We start from the raw sequence: 20,849 nt of genomic DNA, 5'->3' as shown, positions 1-20,849 counted from the left end.
GGTCCTTCCTTTCATGCTACTGAGGTGACAGTGCCACCAGTGAGTGCTGCTCACCCCGTCCTCCTCGGCCATGGCCCACCTTGTGCAGACAGGCTCTGGAGCTCTCTGGGTGCAGAGCAGCCCAAGCCTGACCCAGCACTGGCTTTGCTCTTAAGTCTTGGGAGATTTCCTTGCTTGTTTGTTTTTGTTTAAATGTTCTCAATAAAAGAATCTAGTTTGTGGAGGGCAAAACAAGAGCCAAGGCCTGCATTTTCCCACTGCAAGATAAGTAAGAAACTTAAGCATTCTCATACCAGAATAGCCACCACAAATATCACAAAATTGTTGACATGAGAGCTTCTTTCTCCAGCAACTGCATTTCCCAGAGCTTCCTGTGACTTCTTGGCTAAGAATACTTTCTCATTCAGTGAAAACAGACTCATTCTCTAGCAATATGCCTCAGAACTCTGGTAAATAATAATTTTAAAATATTTACTTGCAGTCCTAGCAAACTTGCAGCATAAAAGGCAGTATGTTAACATCTGAAAAGTGCTTTTTCTCTCTACCACATTCTGGCCTTCCACCTCACATGCAAAATGACACACATTGTGCACAGATAAGGAATCTTCAACTAGGCATTACAGAAACCATTGTTTATCAATAATACTAAATATTTCAATTCATTATTACCTGGACAAACACCACATTAGAATAAGACTTCTGAGGAAGTGATTGATGCAAGAAATTTCAATAAAAACATGGTGATTCCCTTTAGACTTACACACACTGTCCTTGTGATTAAAAATGAAAAGTATTGGTAGACAAAGCATCCTGTATGATCTGAGGCACTTCAGCCTTTTGCTAAACAAAAACCTGAAATTAATCCTGGGTGGATCAAAAGTGCTTGAATTTAGAACTTAGTATTACCATGTTCATTCCTTCTTATAGCTGCTGTAGAGAAGCAAACATTCAGAGTGTTCAGTGTGCCAGTTATCACCACCATGATTATATACAATAGTGAACACATGCAAACAGAACACAGAAATTACCTTTTCTAGAATTCTACCCCTGATCCTTACAAAAACTCCCTACCCAAGCCTTTTTTCATTTATTGAAGACAGAATCACTCAATTAAATTTTATTGGTCTGGTAAACCCCATCTTTTGTTCAGGTATTAAAATACCAGATAATAGTCCAGCCTAGTATAAGCTCAGAGAGAAGAGTTTATTAAATCATTATGTTTTAAAGACTGAAAAAAATAAAATAAGGCGGGGAGTAGGGGTGGTTGATCACTACTAAACACATACATATTGAAAATCATTTATCTGTGGTTGTATCACAGAATTTAGCCTGAGATGGAGTCCATTGACTGAGAATCCTTACAAAAATAAAATAAAAGCTGGTTTTAACCAACTCTTCAGAGGCAACCCAAGTCCAAAGCACAACAACAGTCATAAGACATTTATTACTCAAATGCAGCTGAAAGGACACTCCCCCAACAAACCATGTTCTGGAAGATGTACAGACACACCTTCCCTAGCAGTCCTGGGTAACCAGGCATTTGTAGAGCCATGACACCAGGTCTCCCAATCCTGCTGCCCAAGGAATGTTTTTCCATCTCATCTATTATGTCAGTGATGGAAATTAGCACGGCAGCAACATCCTTGAACTGAAGAGTGCATTTCTGAATGCCACAACATTTGGAGGAACTTCCCTTCAGCCTCAGTGTGGCAGCCTTTGGCAGAACCTGAAGAAAGCAACAGCCAGACAATGCACACCAGTCCTTGGCACACCCTGAGCGAGGCGGGAGCAGCACCTGTGCAAGGATCTTGCAAGCACTAAGCCAAGTTTTCAGGGCAGCAGTACTGGCTCAGGGGGAAATCTCAGAGCTTTAACCTGGATACACTATTCCAAATACATAGCTGGATGCTCCACTGTGAATATGAACTTCAGCTATTTAACACTTCATAAATATGTGTTTAGCAGCTGAGCTTTTTGATATCCTGTATTTTTATCAAGCTGCCTTCTAAGTCCAAAAGCAAAGGTAATGGAGAATCAGCATTAGTTTCTCCAAGGAAAGGCAAAAGAGAACAAGATATATTCTTGTACATTTGGTATGCATATTTTTGGGAGTTATACAACTTTACTTTTGCAAGGCAATTTTCTGACAAAAAATTTTCTTTCACTGACAAACAAATCTGATCTGAAAAATCTTACATCAGCAGGGTTGGTTTGCAGATGTTATTTGTGCCATTTATTTATCAAAAATAACTAGAAAATGTTTTTAAAACATCATTCCAGACTGTACAAATAGGAATGTGACATGGGCTGTCTGTTTTACTTATACTGTTTTACTGCTTCGTATTCTGAGCAAACAGAGAGGCTATTTTCCCCAGGGGTTCAGGAGGGCACACTATTTCATTTCTACAGAAAATTGTTTCTCTGGATTTCAATCTTTTTAGCTAGATATGACAAAATATAATATCAAGAACACTTATGCTTTTTATCAGCTCTATTTTCAAAGCATAAATAATAGATCAGTATATATTTAAGTCAGGTGACCAAATCTTATTTCTGAAATCAAATAAGCATTTTGCAATTTTTAAATGATGCTGTACATTTTCACTACAGCATCATTATGCCTTTAAAATGCTTTCAAAAGACTAATTTATAAGCATGAAGTGAATTTGAAGATATTTCACTAGAGTTAATACCACATTCAGGTAGCATTCAATTTTCTGAATTCTTGGGTTAATGAGGCAAATAAATCAAAATTAAATTGGCCTAGGGAAAAAAAAATCAAAATGCATCTATTAGGTTACACAATCTGAGACTCCTTCAGTACTGTTCACAATGGCAAACAATATTCCAGCTCTCAGAATCATTACACTTACTCAGAATCAGAGATTAATCTCACAATCTGAGATTTAAAATCAAATAGATCAGACTTCATGACTAGACAAACATAATGCCTTATTATGATGTATCAGGAGTATTCACAAGATGTTGTGCACAGTCTTAGCCAAGTACTTTCCATTAAGTGTCCATAATTTCAGCTGCCTACCACTTCTTCAATAATTCAACCAATTCCTTCCAGGAGGATTTTACCATTGCAACCTGCTAGGTCTTTTCTTTTAAGACATGCCTTAAAAGAAAATACATTCTGCAACCAGGCTATCATTCACCATTTTTTAAAAAGCCCCAAAATCACATAGATCTAGGCAAATAGCTGAAACAAACAAAAATCCTAGCATTTCTGAAAAATAAATACTTCTAGTCACACTGCTATAGTATGAATTGTGGAAAAAATATTACCTTCACCCCTTCCTCTAAAATATGAGAGAAAGGAAATATTTTATAGATACTATAAAAAGGATCTACTGTTGGGGAATACCAGTGTTGTCAGCTCTTTTAAAAAAGTGGTTAACAATATACAATACAGAAAACTAAAGAAGCCAAAGTTGTTACCAGCAAATAACAATCAACAAATAATTACATGCAACGAGCAGTTGCCATTGTTATCCCCTTATTACTTCTAGTCAAGCAATGCACTTCTCTACTCAAGAGTCACCTACCTGCACAAGGGCAGCCCTGCAGCCTGAGAAACTTTCTAAGAACATGGCAGGAACACGGAGCCCCAGCTGAAAACCAAAGTTCCCCACTGAGTTGTCATCACCTGCTGAGTCAGCAGCATAGACCCAAGACTTCCATATATACAGCATTTACATTTTTTAATGGGAAACACTGCAGAAAAGTAGAGTGGGTGGGTTTTTCCAAAGTAAGTTACTACTGGCTGTTAACATTTAAAATTTAATGACAGTAAAAAAACCCAACCCAACAAAGGAATTAAGGGCCCAAGTGCCCTTAAGTGGCACAGGGCAAAAGCAACAAGAAGCAAAACAAAAACACGTTTGCATGTTGTCCCCAGGTAGCACCTTCCTTGTGGCTTTGCAAAACAATTTGTATGGTCAAGAGCTTGCTTTAGAAGCAAGTTATATGGTGATCTAATAAATTTGTTTTGATTTTACTCCCTGGGGACAAACAACACCACAACATCTTGCTAGAAAATAGTGAGCAAAAAAAAGACACCCTTCCATTGCATTAGAAAAGCTTTTTGTTTTATCCATCTACAACAAGTGCACATGCACAGCAAGTGAGCAACCTCCACAGGCAGGAATTAAGACAAAGCCAGCCCAGCAAAAGCACCCCTCTGCTGATGGTAGGTTTGGAAGGCAGTGGCTCCATTCAGTTCCTATTCCACATCAGCCACTGGGCTCAGCTGCCTGCTGTGCCCCAGAATGGCTAAACAGTTTTGGGGACCAGGGGTTTGTTAACATTTTTGACAGCTTAAAGAATGCCATTCCAAAACATGTTGATTTCAATATAGATCTCAATATAGAACAAAATAAGCATTTCCCCAGCTCCTGAATTAAAGTTCAGTGCCTAACTCTGGCACACCAACACCACTCATTGCTTGGCTGCTGAGGCAGGTATTTTACATGAGCATGAAGTTCTATTTCAAATTATCCCTTTGATTTTAGGTTGTGACAGACAACACTGACAGAGCCACCATCCAGTGGTTACTCAATTGCTTGCTCAGAATGACACAGTAATTTTATTCTGATTCTTAGCTCACAGAACAGAACCACAGCTGCTATCAGTCCTCCCAAGGCCTTATGCTCTTTGGCAAGGAGTCCTGACCTGTGTTTCTATAGCACTACCAGGTAGTGGTTGTGCACTATCATTTCCAAATAATTTATAACAAGAAGTGAGAAAGAACATCTGGAAATAAACCAAATGTGTCTTGATCTGCTCAGAAAAAAGATGAAACATTGCTGGGGCACCTAAAAAGAGCCTCTTAAATCAGGATGTGATGCACGTCTGAGACGCTCTGATGTTCTGAAAGGCACCTAAAAGCATGTAAACTTGCATTATTACCATGCACATAACCAACTCATGAGTATTATCATGGGAGCAACATGAACACAGTGACATGTCAACTGCCTGCAGGATCAGGCTTTGGCCATAAATTAGAATATGAAATTTGGATTACATTAGAACACAACACAAATGTTTACAGAAACTCTTTCAGAAAAATAAAGTATTGCAAAAGCCAATGGCACCAGACTCCTTGCTACCACTAAATCAATGTTAATTTAAAAGCCGAGATTCATTTGAAAACATTTACCTGTAAATCAGAAAGTCCCCAGAGATTAATTTCTGCACTTATGCTATTTGCAAAAAATATTTAACTTAAAGGCAGTCCTTTTCTCCTGAAATAATTGCATGCAAGATGAGAACTAAAACACAATCTGAAGTGTAGTAAAGGTAATTGCTGCACTTACTGCTCGTGTCATGTTGATGTATTACTACGTATCAAAGGTCACAGTTCTGTACTCATACATTATCAAATTTGAAAGAGCAATATTCGAATCCGACCAACCTTTAAACTGCCCGGAATCTGTGTGAAAATGGATGCAGGCTAACTTGGATTTAAAAGAAAAAAAAATGAAGCCATGTTTCGGAAGCGGAGGGGTCAATCAAGCCAGACTGACAGGGTTACGTGTCACTTCTGTGCATCTAATACCCTCTTAGATTATCAATGAGGTGCAGTACACTGATCACAAGCTAAAGCAGCTGTGCTAATGAAAATGAAACAGTCTGAAAAAATTAGGTAATACAGGCCTGTGACACGGGGCAGTACCTTGTGGACAATAATGGAGGAATAAGGACATAAATCACCATTTAGATACAATAAAAGCTGCAATACCCATCCTGAAATGTCTATGGAATCGTGGGCCAAAGTCAGCACCTTCACAACTCCACAATTCTCTCTGAAGCTGCCACATATTTTCAATCCTGAGTCAAGGCAGGTTTTCCTGCCTCTCCTTCAGCACACTCAAAATTTTGCAGTTCTGTGCCAGGCTGACCCCTGAGGGTGGAGAGCTGGCTGCTCATGCCACGAGCCAGGAGTCCTCACAATTGGCTGCAGCACAGACAAATGGCTCTTATCAGAAACTACTCAACCCTGAACAACTTTCTTCTCCTACATATGCCAGTCCAACTGGGGGGCAGGGACTGCACTAAAGAGGCAGAGGCCCCCTCTTCCTTGTTTGGTAACACATGGGGTCCTCAAAAACACCCAAATAACTACAAAACTCAAGCTGATTAAGTACAGCCAGCACAGAAGGAACTATCAAACAGAATTATCACCTTAAATCATCAATTAAGCTCAGGTAAACAAATAGCTTTTTCATGGTCAGTATTTTCCTCAAAATTACATACACAGCGAAGAGAATATATATTCAAATAACAAGCTATGCAATTTAATTTCATATGCTTTAAAATTTGCTTCATTTGGTAATAATCAATTTCAAAAGGAGAGCACAAGTTCAAACATTTTCTCAATTACAAGCAGAAAAGCTAAGACAGACATTTTAGGAAGTCTATTAGAGCCTAAGAATTCACACTAATTAATGTTTTTGCCATTGATTTTAATGGAATTTCAACTGCAGATGATGTATAGTCAAGGCTACATCTAGGATTAGAATTATTAAAGATAATATTTCTGATTAAGGATAATATTTATAGTACATAAACACATATACCCTTTACTAATGCAACAAGGCTATTACAACAACAGCATCTATAAATATTCAGGAACTCCGGTTTAAAAAAAAAGCTCAATATACAAAAAATGCAAGTATAAACATTCCTAAAGAAGTAACTTTCACATTTCCTTTAAAACATCATTGAAAACAGTTTTCTTAGAATGAATTTTCTTGGTGGTTTTGTAAAATGTTTTTGAGTCAACTGAGCAGAACTCCTTGAAGTGATGCAAGGAATTAGAGGGCAGACCACTTGAGAAGAGCTGGAAGGTCTTTGTTGCTTGAGTTTTCTACAAATCCAGCTTCTCTATTTTCATTGCGGCAGCAAAATGGAGAGAGAAAGAGAGAAAGAATGATTATTTCAATATAAGTTTACAAATTTAGAGATGACTTTGAATTCACAAATGTAACACCCAAAATTGTCAGTTCTCCACTGTCTGCACCCCTTGTTTTCTTCTGTATCTGATTATCTTGGGATTTTGCTGCGCATATTCTTCTCTGGCAGTTGCAATCTCCCTTTTGTAAATTATTTTTGTCACACAACAAAAGGCGAATACATTATTTCACAGTGGCAAAGGCTTATGAAGCCCTCCTGAAAAACATTAGTAATTGTTCACTGAAAATCCTAGCAGCACAATACTAGGTACCTACAGTGGCAGTTCTGAAATAGGTTTATTCCCACAGTGACTACTGTGAGAAATAACCAGTATTACAGAACTTGGTCAGGACATCCCCTTCTACCCAAAAATTTAAGTCATGATCAAATTGATTTTATGCAACCTTGAAAGTTATATTATGATACACTGCTTTAGATTTTTCACTGTTGCAAAGTTAAATAATCTATCGAGAATCTTTCAAGTGTTTGCTTTAATCTCAAAACCCCATGGTTTGGGAACAAATTATTGTATAATCAATACATTTCATTTTAAAGCCCTTCTCACTATCCTGCCTATCATATACCTCTCTAGGTCTTATTCTTCATAGAATCACAGAATCGTTATTCTTTCAGAGAAAAGATTGAATGTGACCTGACAAGACCCCAGAGAGGCCCACAAATCAAAAGAAATGGTGAAGTCAAATTCCTTGAGACTCACAATCTTAAGAGACAACTCAATTTCTTATTTTTTTAAATGCTGGGGGGCAGCAGTTCCCATTGTTAAACACTATTGGAGCTTATCCTATTTCTTGTGTAAACAAACCTCTAGTAAAAACCCAAGGCTAAAATTCCCACCTACTCAGGATGCCATTCTTTTCCTACAAACACCAAGAATCCAAAGGAGGAAGTATGCTGAATTTCAGACTACCAGACAATCTCAACTAAGACACATTTCTGATGGAAGTTTACAGTCTGTCCTCTGGCAGAAACATTATTGGTGCGTGACTACACACCAGAACCTGGAGCCAACAATCCTATGCCAGTCAACCCCACCAGCTGTAATTCCTTGCCTTCATCACCTTCCACAAACCTGAGACATATGAATTCCACCTAAAGGCCACACCATGGAAGAGAGGAGCACTGCCAAAGACCAGTAATCATTTTACATACATTTTCCTGTCTGTGAATCAAACCTTTCTGACAACAACCAAAAATCTGTCACCCATATACTGTTATTAAATACATTCTTAAGCAATTATAAGAAATCACATGCCATCAATCAAAACAATCCACTGGTCATGGAGCAATCTTTTATTGCCCTCTCATTTTAAATCTAATCACTCCTGCAAGGCTGTTTGCCCAAATTATTAGGAACTTTCAAACTTACAGTCTTTACTCCTGGAAAACTTACTCTCCTCCTAATGTTTATGTGCTTCATGCATCTGCACCCTTTTTTTTAATTAACCTGTATTAGGGACATGTTTTCTTTCTCCTTCAGAGGCTCACTACACCAGAAATCTCAACAGGGTTGCATTTTACCAATTCCAGAAGGGAACTGAAACATCAGATGCTGACGTCCGAGGCATTAACTTTCAACCATGTGATTGGACAGGAAAGAACCTCTTAATAGAGATTAGGGGAAAAAAACCAAACTAAACCAAAACCAGTCTGTAAGACATGGAAGGAACTGAAGGCCTAAAGATTTTGCTTGAGAGCACTCAGGGAACTGGTCAAATGATTATTTGCCAAAGACACAAAATGAATCTTCAAGGTTATTGTTCTAGTGCAACATTCACAGACAGGACAACCCTTACCCCACAAACAGCTTTCCTCATTGTAGAATACCTAACAAAACCTCACTCCAGAAGCAGAATAAATAAGGAGAAGCAGCTCATTTAAAACTTTCTTTACATCCAGTACTCTTGTACTGAATGTGTTTAGACTTTACAAAAATTAAAGACTTTTTAAGTTTTTAATAGCAGACTTAGCTATTAAACAATGAAAGTTTCCTCTAGCCTACTCACTCCTACAGCATCACAAAACCAAAAGTGCACAAACATTGCTAAGTTCAGAACCATGAACCAACAAAGAAGTGTTTCTCCTAGCCTTTGAAGGTTAAAAAACTTTTTAAGTCTCTCATAATAGCTAGACAGCTTTTTTCTACCAAGTTATTGTCATATGCTTATTCTGGAATTAACTCTAAAAAGCAAACAAAATTCTCCAATAAGATTCCTTGTCAAATCCATCCTTACTATTTCTGACATAGGAACATGGTAATAACCTGAGTTATGTACTGCCATGTGCTAACAGCCAAATCCTACTACATTTTCTGAAAAAAATCTCTTCAAGCTCATCTTTTTTATCTCTTGATTAAGACTTCGTTCTAACAGAAAAAACATTATCCCTTCTCTCCCCCAGCTGTTTCACTCCATCATTAAGTCCTTCCATTGGCTTCTATTCATGCAGCATATGGGGTTCAATCTTCTTGACTTCAAGGCAACCACACTCACCCTTAGTTACTTGCTTTGGATAATCTCTAGACCATTCCTAAACCATCAGTTTTGCATTACCTTCATTTTCCATTCCTTGGGAGCTTCTCTCTCCTGCATGGAGGCTAAAGAGGTTTTTTGAGAAATCACCATACAAAGATTCCATTTAATGTTTTAATTCAAAATTAAAGGAAAATCAATTGTTCTTCTTTAGAAGAAGTATTAGAATTTGAAATACTATTGCCTTTTTTCACTCACTTCTAAAGTAAAATGTAAATTTGACCACCTCATTTCAATTCATTTTGAACTAGAACACTCATTTGTCTTTTGTGAGTTTTTTCACAGCTAACTCCTCCTCAGTTTATAAACTACAAGTGAATAAAAGACATTTCTACAATTATTTACAATATTCCAGAGTAAATAAAAACGCTACATCAACAAGCTTCCTAACTATTACTTCACTACCCCAGTTAATTTTGCTTTTCATCCTGGCCACAGAAATAAAGGGTGCTCCTATGACATTGCAGAAGCCTAGTCCTATAAGAAATCTCAGTACATCCGAAAAAATTGAGATTTGAGTACATGCCAAGAAGGCAGAAGAGAACAAAATGCGGAAGATATTTCTTTACTTTTTTCCCTCTACTTTCTTCCATTTCCTCATTCTTAAAGAGTCAAACTGCAACTGGATTAAATATGACAATTGCTGTACAGTTTTTGTCTACATACTCCTACTTCCAAGGTTTTTTTGGTGTTACAAAGACATGACTGAGTGTGGTTCCTGCTGTTCATTTACAGGCATTTTTGGATTCAGTTCCTGTTGGACAGGTGCCTTTTACTATTGCCACAGTTACAGTACCCAGAAGCCAAGAAGCAACTGCTGCAGAAACAGAATCCTCAGAATCCTCTTCCCATATTCATATCAGGACTGGGCACCCACACTTGGCAGGAGTAACACGTGAATGCTTACTGTAAAATGAGAAAAGCTCAGTCCATAGCGGTCACATGTACCATCATGAGCCTGAATTCACCCACAGATTAACCCTGTGCTCTCATTTATTAGAGCTGCTTTAAAACACTGAAAAATTAAAAAGTTAAAAATAGATTTTTCTCCACCAAAATTGTAGGACATCCTTTACATAATCTTAAAGCCTTTTGAAGCAGTTAATGAAAACAACTGCTCACACACTTTTTTAAAGTATCAAAGTCTTTTAGGACAATTCTATCATGCACTCAGAGCTAAATCCTCCTGTGCTCAAAGGTTTTTAGGTCACAAAGAAGGTTTTCACATTCCATAAATTATTTGTTTTCAAATCAGGTTGACTGTCTCTACTTTATATATTTGATATATTCAGTGATATATTAAACAAAAAGTACCAATCACTTCTGTGGAAAGTTTCTCATGTCACATTTAAGAATCTTGGGAGAAATAATTCCCCACCCCAACCCCTCCAAATACTAAAGCTCCTTTTCCCAGAAAAAGTTCACATTCCCAAAACCCTAAGAAACATCAGTCTCTTTGGCAAAAGCAGGATATGTGAAAATATACATCTCCCGGGCTAATGAAAACATTTTTAATGTATAGGTAAATATCAACATTTTTCTCAGTCAATTCTATAAATACTACACAGATTACAGCTCAGCGACCGCTTGTCATGGAAACGACCTGAAATTACTCTAGAAAAGACCAGACACTTCAGATGCACACTTTAAAAGGAAGTAATATCTGTGCCTAGAGTAACCTTAAGTTCTGAACTGACAATAATTCATGCCTTCATCTCCCATACAATGGGTCAGGATATCCAATTTTACTTCTTTTTAGCACTTATAATGTAAGTACATCCAACAATTTACTGTGCTGAATTACTCACATGGTCTGTGATTTTTTTCTCTCCAAAGAAATAAGCCTTTAAGCAGATAAATCAGTGAGGCACAAAATACAATGTAGAGATTAGCAACTTACAAAACAATAAGCAAGCTTTGCCACTTCTCAGGCAAAATTGTTTCCATTTAAAATAAACTCTGTAATCTAAAATATATTCTCTAAAAGTACTAAAAAGTTAATTCCCCTACCTCTTTGTACCCTGTACTTTTCTCATACTGAGACACGTTCTGAAAAGGGACTGTTTTCTTTGCATTCACAACTGAGACAGTCACACATAAAATGCCTATTTGCTAATTGTTCACTTAAATATAGACAAACACCTATGAGTGCTCCTTTAATCATATGTCTACATTCTGTCTATTAAGACTACTAACTAAAGTATTGCAATTAATATAGTGAAACAGAAAAAAAATTCCTTCTTAATCTAAATACAGACCACACTTGATTCTGACTGATGCAAGGCTAAGCTTCTAAACTATCCCCAAAGAACAAGAAAATAAAGCATGTAGTTGAGAAAGAAAATTAATCCTTGTTCTTCATGTAATAATTATGTCTTGTATAAAGACATGGACACTAAGGTCACATTGAGAAACATGCTTTTCTTGTAGAGGACTCTCATACTACTAAGATTGAGGAGTTTTATTGTATTTACAGTGTAAAAACCATTCCCTTTGGAAGCAAGGCATTAGATTAAAAATGGTTTTGAAATTTGCCTCTCCCTGTAGTGAGGTACACAACACTGCACAAAATAAATTTTTTATCGTAAATACTACTAAATCAACCAAGTCACATATGTTCAGCATTTCTTTCTAAAAAAAAATCTGACTGACTTAGGTACCTCACAGACACCAGAAAACTTCTAATCCAGGATCCCAGCTGTTATATTTAACAGGAAATATGTGACAAGTGTCCTTAGCTTAAAAAGTAACACAAAAAAATTACATTTTCAGTAATCCAGCAGCAAATATTCATTGCAATTGTAACATTAAATAGTATCAACTAGCTTTAGGTACAGTTAGAAAACCCTTTTGGCAAACGTACGTGTGCTTCCCCTTTTCATCAGGGATCTATTTCTATTCTACCAAAGCCACCTCAGCTACAAATAGACATACTCCTTTAAAGGTGGCACATTCCTGCAGAACTTGCACAGAGTAACTGTAGAATAGCTGCATACAGCAGAACATGAACTCTCTTCAGTTTTAGGAATCACAAAGCAAGTATTGCTGCTAGATGTCTTTATTTTCCTTTAACAAAATACACAAAGGCACAAAATTCACTTATATCTTGTCATTATAGTACAGGTATAAATAGTGCTTTGTATTCAAGTACAATCAAGTGCAGAGACTTCTTATATTTTATGTAAACACAAAACAGTTTTGCATGTAGGTGCCTCTGGTTCATCTGCAACGCAAACACCAAAGGAGATGCCATTTATCCAAGTGCCACTTAACTGAATTCTGTCAAGAAGTTAGACAATGAATAATATTAACATCACTGCATTGACACTTCCATATGCTTAAGTCAAATGTCAGATGACACTTCAGCTTGTAAACATCTGTGTATTAAACATGTACTCAATCCATTTTAACAGGGCAGCGTTAAAAAGCATCTTAAGTTCACTAGACCAAACTTACTAGGTCAATTGCTATCAGTAATTGCTCTTAATGTGTGACAGCTAAAGAGATGTCAAATTGTAAGTCACCCCTAGCAAAGCTTGTACTTTGAAGTTTTTGAATATGCAAACTGAACAAGGGCTACAACTGTTAGACTTCAACCAACTACACATTCCATGTGTTAACTTAAAGAGACATGCTTCATTTACAATACCCACTCCTACACATAGCTTTGACACACTGTGGCAGTTGAGGCGGTTTAAGCCCAAGCAAGATAATTTTAAGTTGTACCATTAAAAAAAGCTCACCTGAATAGTAACAACAGGCATGAACAAAGCTAAAAACTAGCTACAGAAGGCACTTGAAGTATTTTATTCTGCTTTTATTAAAGATTCTTCACTTTGTTCAGCTGAAGCAGACTCTGAAATAGCCTCTTCAGATGTTGAAATGTCTTCTGCTTCTTCTTTTTCAACTTCTTCAGCCAGCTTATCATTTAGATGCTCAGAACTTGGTGCTTTATCATCTGTGTCATTTGTCTCAACGAGCTGGGCCCCATCATCTTCAGATTCTGTGAAAAGAAAAATGACAAAATAGCCATTTCCAGAAAGTAAGAGGCAGCTAATACTCTTAAAAAGCAAATGAAACATTCTGCAATTGTGTACAGGTTTTGACTAGAAACTGCATGACATTCTCAACCCATAAAAAATTTGATTTTTCTAAGACAGTCACAGGTAAAACAATTAAAATTTAAGGGAAAGAAATACTGTGGAAAAGAGCTTAGTTCCCACTAAGAAAATACCATGTATTATTTGCATATGTTATCCTCAACAGAAGCCTCCTAAGCTTGTTTACTAAAGTGTGATCTTAAAAACTCGATGGCAATTCAGTTTCTTTGTCTTTCGTAATGTCAGTTTCACCAAATGTTGAACTTTTTTTTTATAAGGGTTCAATCTGTACACAAAAACATTCTTCTTATTGGAAACTACTTTACACATAAGGAGTCTGATAAGCAGGGAAAAAACCCAAACAAATATATCAAACCAGCCAATGAAAATTATTACATATTCTGACTTTCCAGGCATAGTGTAGGAAGGTTGCACAGGAGTGAGTATACGTACTCTTTATCCAGGGTGGGAGTTTCTTTGATAACCAGCATATTTTTAAGATAAAAAACATTTATTTTAACTACTGCCTTAAAAAAGTATATTCTAGCTTCACAACAGGACTTCAGTAGCATATGCGAAGTAAGAGTCATATTTTGAAGTAAGCATAAGCACTGAAAAACTGAACATAGTGTTGCACTAAATGACACAAAGGTACTATAGAATGGTATTGCTGATGGCAGTTGATTTATTGACTGGTATTACTCAATAACATACAGTACTAATGTATACTGTGAAGGGGAACAGTGCAAAATTGATGCAAAGTTACAACTCAAAAATGTTAGCGTTATCAAATGTTTCTGACTTCATAGAGTGGTTTGGGTTAGCAGCAACCTTAAAGATCAATCTAATTCCAGCCTTCCCCTGGACCAAGTTGCTCAAAGCCCCATCCAACTGGGCCTTGAAAACTTCCAGGGATGAGGCAGCCACAGCTTCTCTGGGCAGCCTGTTATAGTGTCTCATCCCTCTTCACAGTGAAAAATTTCTTCTCAGTACCTAATGTAAAGCTGCTCTTTCAGTTCCTATCCATTCTGCCTTGTCCTATACACCCTTGTATAATGTCCCTCTCCAGCTTGAGGCCCCTCTGGATCCTGGAAGGCACTCAATGGTCTCCCCAAAGCCTTCTCTTCTCCAGGCTGTACAGATCCAACCCTCTCAGCCTGTCATCACAGAGCAGGTGCCCCAGCCCTCTGACCCTGTGCGTGGCCCTCCTCCAGACTTGCTCCAAAAGGACAATGTCCTTCCTAAGCCAGGGGTCTGTTGTGGTTTAACCCAGCCTGCAACTGGGTCGCAGACCAGATACGTGCTTGCTCCCCACCCACCCTCCTGCCACCCTGGTGGGATGGGCAGGGGAATCTCAAAAGTTAAACCCCTAGGTTTAAAGGTCCTTTTGGATGGAATCCCTGCCCTGCACCACACAGCTCAGCACCATCAGCAAACCTGCTCAAGCCCACTGGCCATGTTCCTGACAAAGAATTCAAGCAGCACTGGTCCCAATACCAACCTCTCAGAAAAACAGTGTCAGTCAAATGCCACATGTTCATGTTGATCAAAACATGTCGGGTAAAAGTCTGAAAGTAATCAGACTGCTTCAGGCTGATACAGAATTCAAGCAGAGCTGAAAGTTTTAGAATCATTGCTCTGGCTTCTTGGGCCATGACTGAGAAGAGCTGTTGCACACCCCTGTCCAGCAGACCTTGTACAAAAGCCATCTGTCATCAAGAACTGAAGACCCCTCTTTCCACACAAACCTTTAACCTAGCTAGTTCAAGGCTTCATTTCAGGCTGCTCAGAGCAGCCCAGCTTCTCCATCTTTTTCTCAACTTGATCTTTCATTTTAGCAAGTCTGTAGCTGACTCACCTCCTGATTCCTTCCCTGCTCTCTCAACCACAGGCTGCTCAACACCTGCCCTGGCTTCTAGTTACAAAATTTTTCAACCTTCCTATTTCTGCCCAAGCAAATTCATGTTCCCAGTTATTTTCCAGGCCATCCCACTCTCTCCTCTTGCTCCTTAATTTTCATTTTTATCCCATCTCTGTCTGTGCTCAATCTTTATCTCTCAACTGTCAGTTTTCTTTCTGTCTCATCTCTGCATTTTTTCTTCAGCCTCGAATTCTATGAATAAGTTTGTGCATTTTCCTGCTCCAATCCTTCCACACTTGAGTTACACTCTTTTGACTCGAGCCTGAGGACCAGCAATAAAGAAAGTAAAGAGACTGTTTGCTCAGTCTGATCAGAAGGATGCAAAGCATCTACAACATCTCTGATGTAAAACCCAGGGACAATCACAGCCATCAGCAGAAGCTTCTAATGGAAAGGAGAAAACCTGAAGAAATGCATATTCTAACTATATTCAAATGAACAGGATGGTGCTTTCATTTTTATATTTTACTAAAAGGTATGGAGACACTGCTTATTTAAACAAAAATTGTCAGGTAGTTCGTGACTTTTCCCTTCACTATGTTCTTAGGTAAACTAATTCAAACTCTTGAAACTCCAGAATATATAGCAGTACAAATTTACATGGAAAATTTTGGTCTTGTAATTCAGTCTGAGAAAGTTACAAGAAACTAAAGAGTAGGTTCCTTAAATGAGTAGCCAGAGCATTCACAGTAAGTGATGCTAACTCCAACTACAAACATGATCAGTCTTCATTAAAAATATATAGAGATTCCATTTTAAACACAGCAATTACTGGAGAGCTTGCCTAAAGTCAACCTGATTTAAATAGTGCATGAATAAAGTCTTTATAAGAGCAGCAGCCAACAAGGGAAAGTTCTAACAATAAACTTTAAAAGACAACAAAAGAAAATTTAAGTGTTTTTGATGAGGAATACTTAATTCATCACTTAACCAAAGAATGTAGCTTCACCCACAGGATCTCAACAGCAAACACAGCCCTACTCTTGCTGCAAATTTAAGAGCTGCAACAATCTAACCTTAAAAAACCTGCTCCTAGCTACAGCAGCTTTCTCCCCCAACACACCTGCTTAATGCTTAGTAGTTAGAAAGCACATGCACTTCACATTGTAAGAAGTCAGCCACCCTTGCTCTTGTTGCAGAGAGTATATATCACTGAGTAACCAGTGAAATCATAATACTGCATCACTATTAAATTAAGTAGAAAATATCTATTAAGTGGGAATTCATAAAAATAGTGTAATTGCTCTAAAATAAAGCTGCTTGTGCTTTCAAGCAGCCTTGGGACAAGTTTTATTCACTACTACAGCTCCCCTTTAAGATAGATTTTCACATAGTACCACATGTCTGAAGTGTCTTTAAAGAACACGTGTCTCACAGTAATCTGTTAATGGCTTTGGTGTCACAGAAAGCTATTGTGAAGCCTTTGAAACAAGTCAGATAATAGCACAGCATTCCCTCTACCCTTTATGTCCTACCAAAAAGACAACTTATGTTGTCCAGCAAAACTGAACCGTGGTTGACTGGAAACATAATACATTTTTAAATCAAAAGAACTTGTTTACAAGTTATTAAAGGCAAAGTGAGCTGACTTATGTCTGCTTGAGAAATCGAGTTCTAGACATATTAGTCCTTTGTCTTCCATCAGTTTCATTCCTAGAAAAGGTTTCTGCAACACTTGCCCAAAGGCCAGCTCCATTTATGGTAGAACTCACGATGAGCACACATTTGAAATGTCATTATTTCTGGCAGAGACCATTACTGTGACCCTTTCAGTTGCACAAGCCAAGTTTCTAAACCTGCCTTTATAATGGAAACCCTTTCAAACATACTAGCAGTTGCTGTATTCCAAGAATCCTTACAAGTGACAGTATTAAATAATCATAAAAATATTTGAGCAAGATGGTCAAGGAATTCCATACAAAATTAGGGACACCACAAAGTAGTCCACGATGTGCTGACCACTGCGGTGAAGTCTGAAGTTCAAATCTTCATCTAATGAAGACCTCTAAATATCAGCACCAGACATTCAACACAAAAGACTGATGCTGTTAATTTTTTTTCAAATTTGTTTCAAAATACTGCGAAATGCTAAACTTGACTCAAGAATACAGCATACCAGTACTAAATAAAGGCAAGACAAAATTAATCAAGAGGCTAAAAGTACTTCCTGTTGGCTCTTTCAATATGATCCAAACATTGATACATTTAAGATAAGTACAAAGAGAACCAACTAGTCTTTGATGGGAGGAGGAGGGGATCAAAATTAAGCTATTTATGGGAAAGGTAAGAAAAGAGCTGAAGTTTATTGCTTCACTCTGGTACTAAAATTTCCTAAATTAATCTGCTGAATAAGGAAGCATGATGTTTGTGGTAATCTGCACCAGACTGACAGCTGATGACTCCATTTTCCAGAGGTTTAAAACAAAATTCCAAAGTTCAGTGCCAATGGCACTCCCCATAAGGATTCTTCAGATCTCTTATCCACAGGAGTTGCACACAACATGCTTGTCACTACATGAGCACATAACTGGAAAAAAGATTCAGCATCATGCTCTACCCATTAGCTAAAACAGGTGACTGGTAAAAAATATTTACAGCATTTCTTTATCACATTATTGTGCTGTTTCCTTGAGCTATACAGCTATGGTACAAATGAATTACAGATAAGAGTTGTACTCCCCTGTGTTGCCAGCATTGTGGTGAAGTTGGTTTCCTGATGTTAATGTTTGTCTACATCTGTAAGTGAAGATATATTCTCTATTCCTGCTATGACAGCAGCTATTTTACTGTGGTGAACAAAAACCTTCCCTAGAGCTCTACCTTAATGACAGCTTCATACCTTAAAACTTACAATCAAGGAATGTGTTCTTTTATTAATAAAACCCAACTGCATGTAAGCAGTTATGTTTCATATTACAGTTCCAGTGGAAAAAGTGATTTAGTGAAAATATTTTCTCATCCTGAAGAAATTCTTTTGTGGCAAGTCACAGGCAGGCACTGGCCTCCTCTAAATCAACATTTCTCAGAGCTATGTGAAGTACTAAGATATACTCTATTTCTGGCTGCTTAGTAATTATCAAAACAGAATGGTTTGTACCATCTTGGAGAATAAATATTCAGAAAAGATCTGCTATTTAACACTGAAAACCAAACGTCTGTATACCACATATGTATTTCTTATGCTTCTTGTGCAAAGTCTTACCATATATACTACCTATCAGGAAAAGACAACTGGACAATGAAGCTCACAGCTGTTTCTTTTCCTGCTGTTTTTAAATAAAGCAGCACATTAATACAAGACCACATCAGAAAAGAACAAGTAATTTTCAATGTTAAAGGTAAATTGGTAACATCATATTTACTGCAATAAATCCATCTTATTTTTCTGCTGAAATGTGTGATAAAATTCTGCTTCCATAAAAAGCAACTTACTTCACAGTTATCATTCCTTCATCTAAAATGATTAATTGCAATCTCACAGTAATTCTTCAGATTTTACATTTTTTACAACATCTATACACTGACTCAGCAGCTCAGACCCATTACAGGCATAGGTTCATAACAATTTCTTTTAATGATAATACCAAATTAATTAGCAAGCACATCTCCTTAACTCTCTCTAAAAACCTGCAGTAATGGATAATATTCAAAATTCAGTGAGGCACATGCCTCCAAGAGTTGAGTATCCCTCTTGTAGGATCTCTCTACTTGAGTCAGACAGAAGAAAACAAGCACACTCTTAAAGATCCCAGTAACAAAGTATGCCTTTTTCTGTAAGAATCTTCTAAGTTAAAAAATCCAAGAAACTACCCTCCCCTTGCTAAAAAAAATGACACTGGGATTTAAGGGCAAATGATATATTTTAATTGTCTCCGTTTCATCCACTTGATTTCAGTCTTACTTTCATGCCAATAAGAGCACTTTTACTGAGATAAGAGTGCACTATGGTACAGGAAAAGAAAGCAAGTTTTCACTACAATGCACCCTCATGAGACCATGCCCAGAGACTGCCACCATTAAATATTACTTCCCTACTGGTTTTGTGCAGCCTTCTCATGCCAGAAAATAATGCCCAATGTTATTTTGTACTCCCCATTAAAAAAAAAATCAAGCAGAAGCACTCTATTACACTCTGACAGTTTCCCACAGTTGGTGTGTTTCCAGCCTGAACCTCAGGGCTGCACACTATCTGATAGTTTTCCTCCAGGATCCCTGCCTGAACTAATGTAAAGTCCCATCAAGTACTAAACAGCACATCTAACTGGAGATCCTCTGGTCTGAAATTATGATTTCTGGAGTCTTTTAAAACACTGCATCTTCCTGTTGGCTGTACACCAGATGCCTACTGTATCTGTAGACTATAAAATGTCTCAAAAGGAACTATGTTAAATTAAAATTGACAATTTGTCTTTGAACTACCTGAAATTAAACAAGGCAGTTTTACTAGATTTTCCTGCCCCGAGGAAAAGAGCAAAAGGAACAAAGGCAGAAATTCCAACACACCTCAATCAAATGACCTGCCAAGCACAGTGAAAGTTAACTACTTTGGGACATACTCCATCCTTAACTGTTTCTGTAATCTACAGTGCCTTTTCTATCCATTTGTCAGTAACACTAGAGTGAAAAAATTTGTTATGCTATCATTTGCACAAGATAATGACAAATATGAAGAAATTTTAGGGTACAGGAAAGAAGATGCTACTACCAACAACCTAAGCTAGGAGCAGAGACAAGAACTGAAAAAAATATATAAACTGCACTTGTTAAGAAGTCAGAATAAACTGTACTATTTCAATTAGAATGGACCAACAACAATCATCTAGACCAACTGCCTACCCAGCTGGGGGTTGATCAAAAGCTAAAGCATGTTAAGGGCATTGACCAAATGCCTTTAACACTGACAGACTTTGGTCGCTGATCACCTCACCAGGAGCCCTGCTGGAGCAGTGTGAGTATTTCGGCTGCTCATTCTTATGAGAAAACTTAGCTCAACAGAGAGCTAGATGACAGTGAATTTCATTAGACATTTGGAAAAGAGCAGACTTCATGAGATTAGCACTTACCTTTTGTCTGTTGAGTCTCCTGGGGCTTTCTCTCCCTGGGTTCTAGAGGCTCGGTTTCAGATCGCAATTCTGTAGTTTGCTTTTTTTCAAAACTGAAGTCTGGAAGTCGTGGAGCTTGAGGTCTAGTTTTTCTTGCAGGATTCAGGAAGAAGCAGTAGGCACATCTAAATGCTACAGCACAAAGCACATCCAGTAAGCAGCCTCACTAATTAGCTTCACATTTCACCTTTATTCCTGCACTACATTCTGATGG

The 20,849-nt window shown here is 37.7% G+C and overlaps 1 protein-coding gene across 3 annotated transcripts in view; it reads right to left on the bottom strand.

Moving 5' to 3' along the window:
• Positions 1 to 12,554: 12,554 nt before the first annotated feature.
• LNPK (lunapark, ER junction formation factor) overlaps positions 12,555 to 20,849 on the bottom strand; it is a 40,911-nt gene continuing 32,616 nt past the window's right edge. For all 3 annotated transcript variants that reach the window (XM_064434366.1, XM_064434364.1, XM_064434365.1), the window contains exons 12-13: positions 20,597 to 20,767; positions 12,555 to 13,515 (exon numbers count right to left, since the gene is read on the bottom strand). In XM_064434366.1, the coding sequence (XP_064290436.1) occupies positions 13,319 to 13,515; positions 20,597 to 20,767 (368 nt within the window). In that variant the 3' untranslated portion in view covers positions 12,555 to 13,318. The remainder of the gene's footprint in view (positions 13,516 to 20,596; positions 20,768 to 20,849) is intronic.

Source organism: Passer domesticus, chromosome 10 (genome assembly GCF_036417665.1).
Source record: "Passer domesticus isolate bPasDom1 chromosome 10, bPasDom1.hap1, whole genome shotgun sequence".
NCBI classification, from domain to species: Eukaryota; Metazoa; Chordata; class Aves; order Passeriformes; family Passeridae; genus Passer; species Passer domesticus.
This window is presented reverse-complemented; position numbering and strand designations above follow the sequence as displayed.